This window comes from Syngnathus scovelli, chromosome 2 (genome assembly GCF_024217435.2).
Source record: "Syngnathus scovelli strain Florida chromosome 2, RoL_Ssco_1.2, whole genome shotgun sequence".
Lineage (NCBI taxonomy): Eukaryota > Metazoa > Chordata > Actinopteri > Syngnathiformes > Syngnathidae > Syngnathus > Syngnathus scovelli.
Genome location: NC_090848.1, coordinates 17,618,047 through 17,635,067, shown reverse-complemented (window position 1 = coordinate 17,635,067; position 17,021 = coordinate 17,618,047). Strand labels below are relative to the sequence as shown.

At 42.0% G+C, this 17,021-nt stretch overlaps 2 protein-coding genes across 3 annotated transcripts in view; both read left to right on the top strand.

Annotated features, from left to right (window-relative positions):
- The first annotated feature begins 655 nt into the window (after positions 1 to 655).
- Positions 656 to 9,054, top strand: eno1a (enolase 1a, (alpha)). Of its 2 annotated transcripts, none has more exons than XM_049755388.1 (12): positions 656 to 823; positions 2,597 to 2,694; positions 4,451 to 4,546; positions 5,308 to 5,366; positions 6,069 to 6,138; positions 6,221 to 6,354; positions 6,496 to 6,718; positions 6,946 to 7,143; positions 7,851 to 8,052; positions 8,133 to 8,241; positions 8,486 to 8,544; positions 8,633 to 9,054. In XM_049755388.1, the coding sequence occupies exons 1-12, from the start codon at positions 678 to 680 to the stop codon at positions 8,694 to 8,696; spliced, it is 1,458 nt and encodes a 485-aa protein (XP_049611345.1). In that variant the 5' UTR covers positions 656 to 677; the 3' UTR covers positions 8,697 to 9,054. The 2 variants fall into 2 exon arrangements, with proteins under 2 accessions (XP_049611345.1, XP_049611346.1); XM_049755389.1 differs by lacking the exon at positions 5,308 to 5,366 and adding an exon at positions 4,659 to 4,717.
- A 943-nt stretch (positions 9,055 to 9,997) lies between these two features.
- The window catches only part of rerea (arginine-glutamic acid dipeptide (RE) repeats a), a 117,929-nt gene continuing 110,905 nt past the window's right edge, over positions 9,998 to 17,021 (top strand). Inside the window, exon 1 of the mRNA XM_049755383.2 lies at positions 9,998 to 10,253. The gene's annotated coding sequence lies outside the window, so the exon portion shown is untranslated. The remainder of the gene's footprint in view (positions 10,254 to 17,021) is intronic.

The following is a 17,021-nucleotide window of genomic DNA, read 5'->3' as shown; positions in this document are numbered from 1 at the left end:
TTCAATCACAACTGCAATATACACGATAGGGAGGTTGCTTATGTAACAATCCATGATTGTTATGAAAATTCAATCACAACTGCAACATAGACGATAGGGAGGTTGCTTATGTAACAATCCATGATTGTTATGAAAATGTTGGCATTGTGAAAAAGATTAAGAAATCGTTTTGAGAATTTGGGGCATGATAAAATGTATCTTTGAAATTCTGAAATTTCTGAAATTGACATGGAATGTGTAAAGTTCACTAAGCACCTCACAACTGTCAGAGCAATGTAGTTACAGCAAGTTATACAAATTAGGTAAATGGGATTTTGTTTTTTATTTTGTCATGAACAATCGGGGCATGATGAAAATAGTGCTCAAAATTTCATGAACGAGCTGGAGAGTTTTACATTGTGACTGTGTTGAATTTGGACAATGTCTCCCACAACCCAAGATACTTTACTAAATTAGGGTTTGACTCGCTGGAGAAATGTAAGGGGTAATATACGCCAATTACACATCCAATATGGCGATCCCGTCAACGTAAGATTTGGCGCTAAAAGACAAATCTACGTAGATAAATTTAGGTCCGTATCATCTCACGTTCGTTACTTGCGCATCTTCCTGATTCCATCCATGGCGAACGTGCGCCCCACCTCGCAGTCGTGTCCCGCGTGACGTGGCTCCAGCCAATGGCGTGGCTCCGCGGCTCGGTTCTGCGTCGATGCGGTCCACTTATCATCGAGTCTGGCACGTCACGAACGCCTTCCCCTTGTCTGCTTTCCTGCACGACACAGCCTCAGACAGCACCGTCCTTGCACACAGTTAGGCCTGAAAGGTAACTTCAAAATCCTCTTGACGACGTCATTTGGTGTTTGCAACAGCCGTTTTGATTCAACTATCAGATTGACATTTTTCTATTGTACCATTTCTTTTCAATGTGTATTACTGCGAACGGTATTGCGTTTTCCATCATCGTCAAAGCACACTTTTAAGTGTTGCCCTTGACCATTCATTGTATGTCGTGTCGAGGACCGTGTCTGGATTCAGTTTATGCTCCTCGGTGGGCACCGTGGTGGAGTCGTTTGTATTCCGGCGACTATTTTTAAAACGATGGCATCAGCTGGCAAGGATCCCCCCCCCCCCCCCCCCCCCCCCAAGCCCCCACTTTTTTTTTTTTTTTTGAGAACTGCGGTGGGTGTCAGAAACGGGCGTCATGTTGCAAACTTCCCGCAGTCTCTTCAGTATGTTGCGGAACGTCTGAATGCAAAACATGGCAGCGTTTCGGACATTTTTAGTAGCGACACCAGTTGCTTGCCGCATTCAAACTGGCTGGGGGGCGTGTCGACCAGAATCATTTTTAAATCGTATTACTGACTGTAGCGAATTACTGTATGTTTGAGGCTTCTTTCCACAGATCATACAGTAAAAACTTCAGAAAAGACACGTACGCTCGGTATTTGGGTGTCACGTTTATTTTGCGACTTTTAAAAGCGCCTTCCTTGCGAATTCAAATACCATTGCTCTTTTAACCCAAGAAAGATTCATATCGAGCATTTATTTGTGCACTCCAAACAAGATGGTATGAATGCTGCATTGCACTTAAATCCAATGCATGATGGTTTATTTGCGGCTGCCATTTTGTGCTGCCATTTTGTTATGCTTCCTGCAATGATCATGCAGTAATCCCAAAATTATGCAAACTCGAGGAAACGATTGGGACAACACCTTATTTATTGTTGCAATGACATGATAATGACTATACAGTATTAGGCAAAGTCTTGAATGTATTTGACAAGTTAAAAGGTGTTCTCTCTTTGATTTATACTCATTGGCAGAATGAAACAGAACTATTTTTGTCACTGTTTGTTAAAGATTTTGATCTTTTGTTTTTGCTCTGGTTAGAGTGAAGAGATGATTCAGTTGTGTAATAATTCTGTCAGTAAAAAAAATGATTGAAGAAAAAGGATGGCTGCACAATTGATGTTCCCGGATATCAATACAGGGGGCCTATTTTATCACTTTTAACAAATTCTAGTGTATTTTCTAAACTTCTGGTTTGTAGTTTATAAAAAGCATAAAAAGAGAGCGCTGCAAGGGAACGCTGCATTAGCATCCCTTCATGCATTCAGAGTAGGCAGAGACGGTTTGATAAATCAATATTGGCACAGTGAACCCTTGGGCCAAAAAGTCTGGATCTGTGACTGCCATTATTCATATAAGAAACATGGGGGTTAACATGAGGAAAGTAAGATAAAATCGTGACTCTGGCTAGGCCACCTAATCAATTTAAAGATACTATTGATGTTGAGGTTTTGTGCCAATTGCATAATGTTTTTTATCCTCCATGGAATTTCGCAAACATTTTGCAATCTTTTTGGCATCCAGACTAAGCATATGTATTTAGTCAAGCCACACCTCACTATGACTCGTACATCTGCTTCTCTGAGCAGACTTCTCTCAGTGCTGACACGCATAGCCCATGGTAACGTATCGAATAGGATAGGCAAAACATTGTTTTGGCTTTTCAAATGTGATTTGTATTTATTACTATGAGATAGATAACCAGACAAGATTGTGCTGACCTCTCAACCTGTTGTTGTGTCTCCAGATCCATCGCAACCATGTCCGTCCTGAAGATTCTAGCTCGTGAAATTTTTGACTCCCGTGGCAACCCCACCGTGGAGGTTGACCTGTACACCAAGAAAGGTACTGCACACTCGAAACGGTTTATGTTGCATTGTCGTATCGTCTAAGTATCTACCTGCAGTAACGTCGAAAGTCGTGTTTAAATTTTAGAATTCACCAACCATATTCAAGCTTGTGTTAAACGGGAGTCTTCCACCATTTAAAACGCCATTTGACTGACCTCAAACTGAAGTTCAGATGTTTTAGAAGGCCTTCCCTGACATTTTTTGCTTTCTGTTTTTGTAGTCACATCTTATAGCCACAGTGGTCGATGTGATAATCGATGTATTGGAAAAATACATTTTATGAAATTGAAGATTGCAAAATCTATGTACATAAATCATCTACTACATGAGTCATGCAACAAAGAACTAATTGAATAAAGGAAACTTTCCCTTTATTCTGACCATTAGCATAAAATGTGATATGAAAAGGAACAATTGTTATCAGGAGAGTAATAAAATAACTAATAAAACGTTATTAACCTCGACGACACATTATCAGTAGGGTAAAACTAACTGTCTCACGACGTTTTTCTCGCCAAAAGCTTTAGATCATTAATCGTCAGTCTCTTAACGTGTGACACAATCTTCACAGTAAATAAATGTGGTGCACATTGAGAAATTATTATTGTGTCTGTGCTTGTAATGACAAATAGCAAACACCTACCTATGATTTGCGTCGAACAAAAACCTGATCCGCTTAATAGTTTCTTTGCAGTTTGGAAAAATTTGTTTCTAGCTCTTACCCTTTCCACTTACCAGTTTCAGATCCTCTTGGTGAGCTCAATGTTGAGCATGTGAAAATAGCTCATGTAATAGTATCACCATGGCCTCACAGTTCCGTGTCACTGTCATGATTCCTGTCTTAGAGCACAGTTACAGTAGCTTGGATGCATGAGCCAAATGTTGAAGTGAATATTTGGTTCACTGCAGCCATCTTGTATAAATGATTGTTATTACAGCTGAGTGGACATGATGATAATGCTGAGCGGATGCTACCTTGTATTTGGTTGCTAAACCACATTGAAGGTTGAAACAAAAGACTCGACTCCATGAAAAGTCCATGGAATGTCAATGAGGCAACCTGAATGACCACTGACATGGAAGGCCCTCAATACATGGCTCGCCACTTTGTTTCCCTTCTCATTTGGAATGAACGGCTGCTGAGTGCTCCCCGTTAACTGTAAACGGCTTCCTTCCCTTTTTGCTCCATTAGGGAATTCCCTTTCAAGGCAGCCATTCAGGCATCTTAGATGACGGCATGTCTATCATATGAGCCGCTTACGTAAGCAACCTCCCTATCGTGTATGTTGCAGTTGTGATTGCATTTCAGCAGCTATGCTAAGCTGTAAAGGACCAGCTCGATTAAAGAAATACACACATTGTTTCGCAAAGTTGCGCTGTTGGCTTGCATGGCTGCCCTGCCCCCTCCTCTCCAAGCATTAAATTCCGCTCATGTTGGTCTACTGGGCAAACTCAATAGATTGACATGCTTTCACAGATGCTCAGTTGATCCCCCGGCTGGCCCTGTTACATAATAGCGCAATGCAGCACAGCCAGCAGCACAATTCTCCCTTCACATGGTCCTTTTGTCTCCGCAGAGGGGATTGGCACCTTGTTGAGTCTCACCGACAAAAATCACTTTTGCATTGTACTTTGAAATGCCTCTCATAAATAACGTATGTTTGGACTTCACATTCATTTCCAGGCACTCCTTTTGGGCATGACGCAGCGCTTTTTAAGTAATGAAAACAAATATTGTCTGGACTGCCCAGGTCTTTTCAGAGCTGCAGTGCCCAGCGGTGCTTCCACAGGAATCTACGAGGCTCTGGAGCTCCGTGACAATGACAAAACTCGCTACATGGGCAAAGGTAAAAAAAAAAAAATAATAATAATTTAGACCACCTGTTGACTTCACTCCTTTCTCACAAATGTCACATTCGTATCTTATGACCACTTTTATTTCCGTCTTCCTCTTGTTAGGAGTCAAAAGAGCAGTAAAATATGTTAATGAATTCTTGGGCCCTGCATTGTGTAACCAGGTAAACAAAAGTGTGGAATAAAGGCTGTAACTAACATATTGCAAAGCGCAGAAGCATGAAGAATGGAATTTCCACGTGAAACTAACCTTGGCAGGAACTAACGGATGTTCACAGATTATTAGAAACTGCATTGTAGAAGGTTATCCATTTCAACACAATAGACCTTGTGACACAGATACCAATAGTGGAAGGAAACCGCAAAAGGCTATGGTATTGCACTTTTGGTGACACTGAATTTGGCAATACCTGCAATCTAGCCTTGTCAGTAAGGTGACGCAACTTGCTTCCACATAAGATGAAATGAAATCGCGCAGCATAGGTCGAATACCCAGTAACCCAGGAATACATCATTCTGCCTATAAATGATGTCATATTAGGAAATGGATTGGATTTTCAAGACTATAGCGTTCCGCGTCATTCATGCATATACTATGTCAATTGCTGAGGTTTTACTGGGGTTAGCTTCTTTGTTTTCCTTGTCAAAACTACTGCAAGGTCCTTATATGAGCATGTGCCGAGGTGATCTTCCTCCCATGCTCTGCATGGTCTTCCTCAGCATGGGTCAGTTATGGTCTGCTTGTCCTTTGCAGGTGTCTCAAAAGCTGTTGACAATATCAATAAAACAATTGCACCTGCACTGGTTAACAAGGTAGGACCATTTATTGTCCGACTCATACTACCTACCGCACATCACATCCTTAATAATAATTCCGTAAATGCACCGACAAGTCTTAGTGGATGCATGAGTTAGCCATTTGGTAACAGATAGATTAATTGGTTTTAAGTTTTGGGGTTTTAACCATGAAATGCTGTGACTAACCTAACTTTGTGTATGTTGCGCAATATTGACTTAGAATTAACATGGTGCCTTGCGTTTTTGAATGGAAATCTACATTAAAAAAATGTTTTACTTTTTTTTTTATATAATTTTTTTAATAAGGCGTATGTGCTGCCTCTAGCCTAAAAATTCTGATCAATATTGTGTTTGTGGAATATGAATTGAACAGACAAAATCCACCTGCTTTTATCAATCTCAGAGGGCGACCATTTTGCCACTTGCTGTCGACTGAAAATGACTTGCCAGGTCTCAACTTGTTACAGTTCACCAGTTTTCTGAAGCTGAGCCATGATTGGTTGTAACCTGAGACTTGGCAACTGTGCTGTCATTTGCAGTCGACAGCAAGTGGCAAAATGGCTGCCCGTAAAATGGATAAAGCAGGTGAATTTTTCCTGTTTAATTTATATTCCACAAACAAAACATCAATCGGAACACTGTGTTGGGCTCTACAAAACATATTACAAAGAAAATTTTGGGGTTGACTTCTCTTTAATGTGTTTATTCATAATCCAGGCTGTAAACGTTACGGACCAGGAGAAGATTGACAAGCTGATGCTGGACATGGATGGAACAGAAAATAAGTGTAAGATGCGCAGATCCTCTACTCCGTAGACCCAAACCTGCTGAAGAGAAAACAAATTGTATGTGTTTATATCTTCCCTCAGCTAAATTTGGTGCTAATGCCATCTTGGGCGTGTCCCTGGCTGTGTGCAAGGCTGGTGCAGCTGAGAAAGGGGTGCCGCTCTACCGCCACATTGCTGACCTGGCTGGAAACCAACAAGTCATCCTCCCCGTGCCTGTGAGATAAATTACTTAATCAAGAGAGGGAAAAAAATACTCTGTTTGACATCGTCTGAGTCAGTTTTTCCTAAACTTTATTGAAACCAAGTCACAAACTGTATTCTGCTCCGGGTCACGTCTTCGTTGGGTTTCCCTTTAGGCCTTCAACGTCATCAACGGCGGCTCCCACGCCGGCAACAAGTTGGCCATGCAGGAGTTCATGATCCTGCCCGTGGGTGCCAGCAGCTTCAAGGAGGCCATGCGCATTGGTGCTGAAGTCTACCATAACCTGAAGAACGTGATCAAGGAGAAATATGGCAAGGACGCCACCAATGTAGGGGACGAGGGCGGCTTCGCACCCAATATCCTGGAGAACAAGGAAGGTGAGAGGAAAGCGTTAATTACAAAGCATTTAAAAGTGGCCTGCAGGGAGCTATTTGGTTTATTATGTCACTCCTCCGCCGACTTATGGTCGCTAAATAAAGACCTCGACTGGAGTGCATTTGTTGTTAAAATGGCAAGCACCAAAAACAGTTGTAGGTCATTTGTCTGCAAATTTGTAAATCTGTATCAGGCTTGAATTCTTACGTTTTTCATTTTTATTTGAAAGCTTTGGATCTGCTCAAGAATGCCATCGCCAAGGCCGGCTACACTGACAAGATTGTCATCGGCATGGACGTGGCCGCCTCCGAGTTTTACAAGGCGGGCAAGTACGACCTGGATTTCAAGTCTCCTGATGACCCTAGCCGCTACATCTCCTCCGACAAGCTGGCTGACCTCTACAGGAGCTTCGTTAAGGACTACCCCGGTGGGTGATAGCCATGTTGTGTTCTTGTTCTCCGTCTTGTAACGGGTTTAATGCCAGCAAGGTCCAAAAAAATTGTGATGCTACAAAAGGGTCAGACAAAGAAGGGCTTTTTATGATGCATTTCTCGCATTGTTGGTCACATTACTTAATCGTCTAAGTCCGTTTTGATCATTTTCAGGAAATGACAACAAGCACAGCAAATTAAACAATAAGAGTATATTTGACGGGTAACTGAGCATCTACATAGCCAAAACAAATTGGGTTCAGGACATGAAAAATGTGTGAATTGTTTTTTTCCCTCCTTAACGTGTTAATTAAAATGTATCAATTGATAATTGGTCAACTTGTAAATAAAACAGTAAAATATATATGTTGAAGTAGCTAATTTCAATGACCATAAAATTAGAATATCAGTGTGAATTTTACTGGGTGAACCCTACCCACTGCCTTAAGACAGCTGGGATGGGACCAGCACTCCTGCAAACTTTGTTGATTCAATTAATGGATACATGGATTTATTATAAATATTAAATTTAAACTAATATTTACGCTTTTAAAAAAAAAAGAAATGTATAATTTACATAGACACTGTATTTTGTCCCCCTAAAACTTGTTCTAGGAGAGACATTTCCAAAATCCAACATAGCTCTTGATCCCCCAAGTTTTCCCACCCCCTGTATTAATCATTGCCTCCTGACCCTTCACAGTCGAGTCCATTGAGGACCCCTTTGATCAGGATGACTGGGAAGCTTGGTCCAAATTCACAGCCAGCACCGACATCCAGGTGGTGGGCGACGACCTCACCGTCACCAACCCTAAGCGCATTGCCCAGGGCGTGGCCCAAAAGTCCTGCAACTGCCTGCTGCTCAAAGTCAACCAGATTGGCTCAGTCACTGAGTCTCTGCAGGCGTACGTGTTTGCACTGCAGTCAAGTCCTGTCTTGTTGCTGGAAACAAAGCTCATGTTGTGTGTGTGTTTTTGTGTGGCAGCTGCAAGTTGGCCCAGAGCAATGGCTGGGGTGTGATGGTCAGCCATCGCTCTGGAGAGACCGAAGACACCTTCATCGCGGACCTTGTCGTCGGTCTCTGCACTGGACAGGTACTGCAGCCTTTACTAATAGTTGAAATGTAAAGATCCCACAAACAAATTAAATGGCTTAACTTGATTTTGAAAAATATACACTCCAATTGTACATGACCTTACATGACAAGCTACTGAGACTGTACTAAGAATTTGGGTTGAACTTAGCTTTGGCACCATCTTGTGGCATATAAGGGCATTTCAGAGCACAGAAATTAGGAATCAGAGTTTTTAATGTCCAATCAACTTTGGCTGTTTCCAGATCAAGACAGGCGCACCTTGCCGATCTGAGCGCCTGGCCAAGTACAACCAGCTGCTCAGGTAAGTCCACCTGAAAATCTATGATTGTGGTGGGTATCGGGGAAGCGGAGTTGTCGGCCATTCTGACAATGTCCTCACCCTTGTTCAGGATTGAAGAGGAGCTCGGCGACAAGGCCCGTTTTGCCGGCAAGAACTACAGACACCCCATCTAAGATGCACCTTCACCCTCAGGCCTCTGTGTTCATCGCTCATAATCATGATACTGAAATGCCACGCAAAGTCGCTTGCCATGTCCACCGCTGAGTCATCTGTGGCACGGTGAAGCATCAAGCCCTCCTCAAAGTATGCTTTAGCTCCTGAAAAATAACAATCCCTTCTGTGTCTGTGTCTGAAGCCTCTGTGTAGCTTCTTGTGAGTTGTAGTGAATCTTGGTGCTCTACTGTAACTTACTGTACTGTCGAGAATTAGAAAAGGGTATTAAGTGTGCAATGTGTGTCATCTGACAAAAGTCTTGTGTTGCTGTAAGCGTTGGCAGAAATATATAATAAAAAATATAGTTTGAAATGGTAATTTATGTGGCTCCTTTTTAGTTTTTCAAATGACCGATATTTTTGTACACTGATAGTCGGTAATTTTGCTGGTTGACTAATGACTAGCCTACATCCTAGTTCTTCACAGCAGATAAAAGTAAAATGTTTCAACTTGTGCATCTCCTCTCTTGTGGCTTCTCATGTCAGTCAGTGTGACAAGTTTGATGTAATCTGAGTACCACTAGGAGGCAGAAACATGAGCACAGTACTCCCTCGCGGGGATGCCATTTGTGCCTCTGAAGGCTGAGCCTTAATAGTAAGCTTCAACAGGATAAATAAAAGTCTATTCTCAAGAGGTATGGCACCATGGGGGGCGATCGTCAGCTGTGGCTTTTCACTTGCTTGAACCTTATGTCAATCTTCCTCTTTAGTTCAGACGAAATTAAGACTACTGGGATAGGATCCAGCATGCCCGCAATCCTCATGAGGATGAGCGGTACGGAGGCTGAATGAATGAATTTAATTTAGGTTTCATTGTGGGCACAAACACAATGGATAAGAATTTGCATTTGTTTTTAGATCAAATTCTCAAAGTGCGAATCTGTTGATGCAGCGTTTGGAACGTACGCCATCTAGTGATCACATATCACAGTACATTTACATTTCGAGCACAGGCCTTGGAACGTGTTTCAAATCCAAGTAGGACTAAAAATAACGTAACGACATTTTATTATGCAAATAACAGATGTATGGGATACTTCCGATTTACGTTTAAAATCCGGTTACGTCGCCGCCGCAGAAACGGGACTCCGTCGTAAGTCGAGGCCCTTCCTCGTGGTGTGTTGTGGTATTCTCCTTTTCGACCAGTGGGTGACGACATTTTACCGGCTGAACTTTGAGAGCCCCCGACTGTTCTCACCCCAACATGAAGAAGGATGCTGTCACGCTGAGTGCCTTTCACACACACCAGTCCGAGCATCCCGGCTACCATTACTCCCTCTTTGAATCCCAACTCCATCATTTATGACAGCGTTGCCCCAAACGTGGTGCGTTCACGTGCAAGGCGAGAAAAAGACACACAAGGTGGCACTGCGGTTGTCTGTAGTGGCGACCACTTGGCTAACTAACGTTGGCTAATTGCCCCCGCTGCAGCTCCGCTTTGCTTTTCTCACCGCTATTGTTTGTTGTTGCAGCCTCTCATCAAACAAATCACAGATGTTGTAGCTCAAGCTCTCCAAGGTAAGTGCCGTGAGCGCACCCTGTGAGCCTCCTTCTTTTGCTTCCGATGAGTGTTCCTGTGCAGAATGTGCCAAATGATGCGCTGCAATGTGGTTTGTTTGGAAATGTAAACTAGCTAGCCGCTCGGCTAATTTCCCTGTTAGCATGAAGACCGGGCTGATCAGTGAGCTAACACGGCTAGCCGTTTAGCAGCAGTCGCTAGTACTGGTCGGGAATGCCAGTCAGGAGCGGTGTACTGTCTGGGTGCGAACGGCTCGTTCCACACCGTTGAGCGTCTGCAAGTTCGCGGCTCTTGTTTGATCAGCATTTGTGTTTTCAACATGTACTGGAAGAGCGAGCGTGCAGCACAAGAGAGCGCTTCCCATTTGAAATGATCCTGTGTAGTGCGTGTTCGCGTGTGCGTACGTGCGCGTGCGTGCGAGCAAATGTGTTTCATGGAGTAGCCGGAGCCCATTGAGCTATTGTCAATTAGCTCATGGAAATGTTAGCTGCCAAATGCTGCTTGATTGGAGTGTGTCACACTTGCTTTAACTGGATGCAAGCTTTTAGATCAGGGCTGCTTTTATTGTTGTTGAGTTTGGTGTGAGAAGGTATAGAAAAAATAAACATGCACAGGTGCAACTTAAGGTTGCTTGGCAACAATTAGAAGTCTTTGTCTGGGAACCAGTGATGACTAACTTAAGAAGTAAGAACTTTAATGTTCTTTTTACAAGTTCAGGTTTGTGAACTTCATGCCAGCATGAAGCTATCATAATCATGAAAGGGAAGCGTGGTGGTCTGCACGATAACACGACTTTCCTCACATCTCTGAGGTTCAAGGGTTGAACCTCTGCTCTGGCCTTCCTGTTTGGAGTTTGTGTGACCTCTTCGATTTTGAGTGCAGCTTCCTTCCCATTCCCCAAATCATGTAAAGGGAGTCTACAATGAACCTTACATCAACTATTACATCTGAGAAAATTAGTTTTGAGGTTTGGTGACATAGTTAGCATTTCTGCCTTGTGCCAGGTTTGAAAAAGTTGTATCTTCTTCTATCCCCACGTTCCATAAACATGCATATGAAGATGTTAAAGTGTCCGGTGGTGTAAATGTGTGTGGATGGTTGGTTGTCTATTTCTGCCTCAGGTAGGTTGTCTTGCTCCAAGTCAGCTGGCTCACCTGCTAACGAACATGGTGATACTATTGTTAATGTCAAAAGTATATAGTTCGTGTGATTTGCGTCGAATGTTTGGAAGGATATTAAGGGCATTGATAAGACAAGGCATAGTGCCAGATTAGACTAAGCGACTTTTTCATGTTTAAATCAGATGTGTGCACAAAAGGCTTCCTCTTGTCTCTTTCAAAAATAATCAACTTCAGATGTGTTATTGGTATTCAGCTCAAGGACAGCATTGGGAATATTACATCTCAGTCATATCTTGGTTGGATTCCAAAATAAGCCCTTCTCTGTGAGCAATATTGCTTCCTTTGGGTGAATTGTGTTGTGACTAGGCTTGATACAGTGGAAGCAAACCTCCATAGTTGAACACAGTCCTACTGATTTCCTTTGTGGTACGCTACTGCAAATACCGTTTTTCAAATGACTCAAGTATCAATGTCTAAAGTTTGCCAATCAATTTTAGTAATACTATGGCCGTCTCGTCACTTTGGCAGCACACGATACTTTTGTTTATTTGTTTCCTTAGTTTGTATTTTGCCTTGTAAACACCACTCCATGATGGACAAAGCCTCATACACCACAGATGTCACGCTTCGGATTTTTTTTAATTATTATTATTTTTTATTATGTTGCAAAAACAGGAAGCGAACCGATCGTGAGCATGGCGAATATACTGCGGCCCCCTGGTAATGCGTGTGATTTACCTTCATAGATTGCCGACAACTCGCTTATTTATTTCCAGAGACACAGCCCTTCCTTCATCTTTGCAGTGACACCGGATTCTTGGTCTCGCTGCTTGTCAGATTGCTACGCTGTTAGTCTACGCTTACATGAAATTGAATTACCTGAAAGCTTAAAAGCATTGCTTGCTAAATCACCGCTATTCTCAACACTACATTATGTTTAATGCACTTAAACAACCCGATGTGGACATGTTGGGCTATTTTCCAATAGACTATACGGCTAACATCTCAAGACACTTGCCCAGGCTTGTGGCCATAAATGGTTAATGTCTGAAGGAGTTAATAAAGCAGTTGCGTGACACATTTGACAGTAATTTTTTTAGGTTATTCACAGCTCTATTATAGTGGTATTTTTTTATATACAGAACTGCAGCCAATCCCCATTATTTGACTAGTTCGTGGGTTAAAGGAGGTCAGGGTGTTTTATAGTGTTTCAAATTGAGCTCAAGCACAGCAGTGGTAAAAATGACAAGTGACACACCCCGTCCACTGAATGTTAATGTAGCCCAGCGCTTGCAGATTAATCGTAAGAGAAATAGCCTCACTTATTTCCCTTTAATGGCTAATGTGTGTTAGAGGAACACCAGCTCCCCGTGAGCAATAATATGTAGGACAGAAAAATGTAAAAGGGGGAAAAAAAAATCCATTTTCACTACAGTCTGGCACTCAGACTATTTGTAGGATGATTTGTCATTACACACACTCGGCAATTCAACATTGACACGCTGCGTTCGGGTTGCCTCTTGCTGTTTTTCACCCGCATGCCGTCACTGGATATATTTTTTTGCCTCCCATGAATGGCCAAGATGATTGGCCATTATAATGCCTGGCTGCGGTCTCCGAGCTATGTCAGGCTCTGTGGTGTAATAGAGGCATTGGTGTGGCCAAGCCTGTATTGTAAAACAGATATTGCATTTTCTGCAAGGCTATTGTGTTTCAAAGCAAGGTGACTAGCTGATATAGTGGCTTCTGTGGGCGTTTTGTTTACACTTTGAAATTATGCTGGTAGCAGAGTGAAACGTTTGCTCGTGAAAATCGACGCTGTCGACTGTCTTCAGACGTCTTCAGAACAATTGCAGTGAAGAGTGAAGCTCAAAACTCCTCATGATTGTGTTTTGTGGATTTTTAAAGCTACACATACAATGGAAAACATTTGTTCCAAATCAAAACAAAAGGAATTTATGAAGCATCTTCCATTCAAGTGATGCAAAACAATGTTTAGAGAAGACTAGAGACGCAACGATTATTCGATTAATTGACAACTAGTTGATTATCAATTTAATTGTTATTTTTGATAATCAATTCATCGTTTAAATTTGAAATTGTCTAAATGCTTGAAATTTTAGCTTCTCAGCAGTATCCGATTTCTGCAGTCCTTCATGAAAACAGATTGGTTATCTTTGTGTTGCATCATAAGATTTTTTTATACTTGGACAAAAACGATTGTTTTCTAATTTTTCTCACGTTATGACCAAAACTGTACTTTATTTTTTTTGCCTTGTCAATTTGAAACTGTCTCCTGTGTTTTATTAAGAAATGTCAACTGAAACGTGTTTTTTAAAAAAAAAAAAACGATTCATTGACAAGAATCAGCCAGATTACTTATTGAAATAATCGTTTGTAGCAACTCTACAATAGACTGTTAAAAAATATAGCAGTTCAAAAGCGTTCCAAAGTGACTCGAGTGGAAACACTTGGCGTCTCCTTGCTGCATGTTATGAAGAAAGTTCCACTGTTTTTTAATACTGCGTGTTTATTGTTTGTCAGTACCAACAAGTGGCTCACACTTCTTGTTTCTTTTTTGTTTTGTTTTGAAGGTGCTTCTTGCTACCTGTGCCAAGAGCTCAGTAATTGGCCGTAGCAAAATCCTGGCATGTGTTGTTTTAAGATTTTGGATTGACACATGCAAGCCACACTGGCAGATAGAAGGCAGAAACAACACACCCCTTCCCCGTCACTCCAACCATCACTAGCAGCCCATTTTCTCCCGGCTTATCCCAACAAGTCGGTGGAGGCGAGATACTGGATGTGTTGTGTCTTCTTTGTCAGTTTCCCTTCACCGCTCATAAAAGCTGTCTCATATCTCAGCCGAGTTTGATTGAGGCCCAGCTCTGCAGTGCCACAACGGTTGGTCCAGTCCAACCCTTTTGTGTCACCAATATGTGTATCCACAAACAGTACAGTATGTTATGACGCACACACACTCTCACTATGCATCTTATTCGATTAGAACATGGTATAATTTTTTTTGAGAGGGAAAGTTAAAATAAACAATGGAGATAATGTAGTTGCACAAGTGTGCACACCCTCTTCGAACTGGGTAGCTGGTTGTGCTCAGAATGAACCGATCGCAGACTCGCATTTAAATGGGAGTCGGCATGCACCTGCCAACGTTTCCAGTGCCTCTGATTAACCCCAAATGTGTTCTAGGAGTCTGCACAAACACAAGCTGAGAGCTTCCGCAGCAACAGAGGGAATTCATTCTTCAAAGGTATCAGGCAGGAAGATGGAGGTCCCAAAATAAAAAAAATACCAACAGGCAAAGCTGTGAAATAGAACGCCGGATATGCTGGGCTTGGCTGTAGAACAAACGTGAGTATAAACTGCTCACGTGAGGTAGTTGTACGTTCTGTTCCCATTCCAAAACTTAAGTGGCAATTCTCAATTGACAAACAAAGGCCTCGCTCATTTCAAATACATGCCTTTCTACAATAAAGTTGAGATACTACAGTAGTCTTTTTGTGTTGTTTTTAAGACTCTTATTAGCCTCATACTGCAGAGATGAGCTTTGACTTTGTCCTGTTCAAACTCGCATACAACAATTTTTGCTCAAGTGCATTGTGTGAGCGTATTTCTTTTGCGCTTAATCCACGTGAGTGATTGTGGAAAGTCCAAATGAAGCGTTGGCTAACATTTGCTTTTACAACAGTATCACCGAGTTGACACCGTCTCAGTATTTATTCAACGCATTCACGCAGATGACATACGGTTTTATAGAATCCGTGAAGCAAAGGCAAACAGTAGCGCAATTAAACTACCGTGATTAAAAAAGAACAAAAAAAAACAGTCAGCCGTTTGCCATCGCAGTCAAGGAAGAAAATGAAATGGTGTAGGATCAGCTGGCTTGCCCCTGAGGAAATGGGGAAAAGGGTGGGTGGGGGGGGTAAGATGATGAGGATCAGGAGGAGCGCTTTGCCGTTGTGTGGGTGTCAGTACTTATTAGGTAAGCGATTGCCTCATCTAATGACACGGCATGGGGCTACTAGTGCAGAAACACAAACAATGCATACCAGTGTTTTACTGCGCAGCTGCCCACTTTGCATAGACATACTTTCTAGCTAGAATATTTTCACATCTTTTCCGACGAATCCCTTTTCTCCTTCCCTGGCAGCGACACACGTTTACTCCTTGGGCAAGACAAAAGGCCTTTTTTCTCTCGGCACACTTCCTTGCTGTGGCGCAGTTGAGAGATGGAGGTGATTTAAGGCTCGCGGTACAATAGATCGGTGCGCTTTTCTCTCTGCTCTCATTGTTTCGATTGACGGCAGCAGTAGTTTTCAGCTGCAATCTATATTGGCACATAAGGCTTCATCACCTGCTCCGTTTGCCTTGCTGAGCACCAGCACAAGGGGAGCTTTTGTCCTTTTTTTGTCCCTGTAAGGTTGCCATTGGTATGTTTGACCCCGTATGAACACGAATGTTAACTCTGCCCTGTTTGTTCTAATAATCAAGCAATGACCTGGTTTAGTTGAGTGGAAGCATAAAATTTGATTGGCCCTTGGGTGGGCAATTTGGACCCCGACTGGGAAAAATATGCCTCAGAAATCTGTGATGTATCGATCGTTGTCATCTGTGACATCACAAGAGACTTCATGAAATTGACCACATAAAGCATGTTTTCATGTTTTGTGATGCCGCCACAAAAAGTGACTCGCAACGACAACCGTCGAATAGAAGTTTGAACATATTATGTAAGGACAAAGGCAGTGTACTTGGGTGACTTAAATAAGAAAGCAAAAGTCGAATTTGATTGGATTTTGAGTGCGTCGCTTTGCTGCTGGTGTCTCTCCAATTAAGGAATTCAGCGGCCTCTTCGCTTGGTCTCTCATGATAATGAGCAAAATGAAGCGCTCATTCTCATCTGTACACGCATCTCCATCCAGGCTGCTGAGTCCAATTTAGCAAAGTAAAAAAAATCAAGATGAACAGACTCTACCTGTGTGCATATTCATCATCAGATAAAATGGGTGAGTACGTTTGATGTTTCCACTCCAGTCCAACTTTATTTATGGAGTCATTTAAGAACAATTCTACTGGCCAAAGCCGAAGATGACATAACATGTAAACAAATAAAAACGCCAAGGGTATAAAATCACTCATTTAAAAAATACTAAAAAAGAATATGAAAACAACACAATAAAAAACTAAACAGCAACATCGTGTCAGACAGTTGACAATGTTATTTATCAATACTTGCTTTATGATGGCGATACCACTGTGTTACATCACCTTTCCTTTTAACAACACTCAATAAGCGTTTGGGAATTGAGGACACTAATTATTGAGGTACTTGATGTCTGGTGTTGTATTTTGCGCCTAATAATTTGCCACACGCTTTCAGAAAGATATTGCCTGACATTATTTCTTAAACCGTCGGACTTGCAGTTGGATACAAAGTCATGAGTTGCATTAATCGATTAATTGACAATTAATTAATTAGCAGATAATGTGGCAACCATTTTATTAATTTAGTCATTGAGAGCCATTGCTGAACTACTCAGCAGTAATTCTTCTCAGATTTCTGTTGAAAGCAGACTATCTGTTATTGTTTGATCAAAATAAATGCAAACACCACAGTAGTGTTTTTAT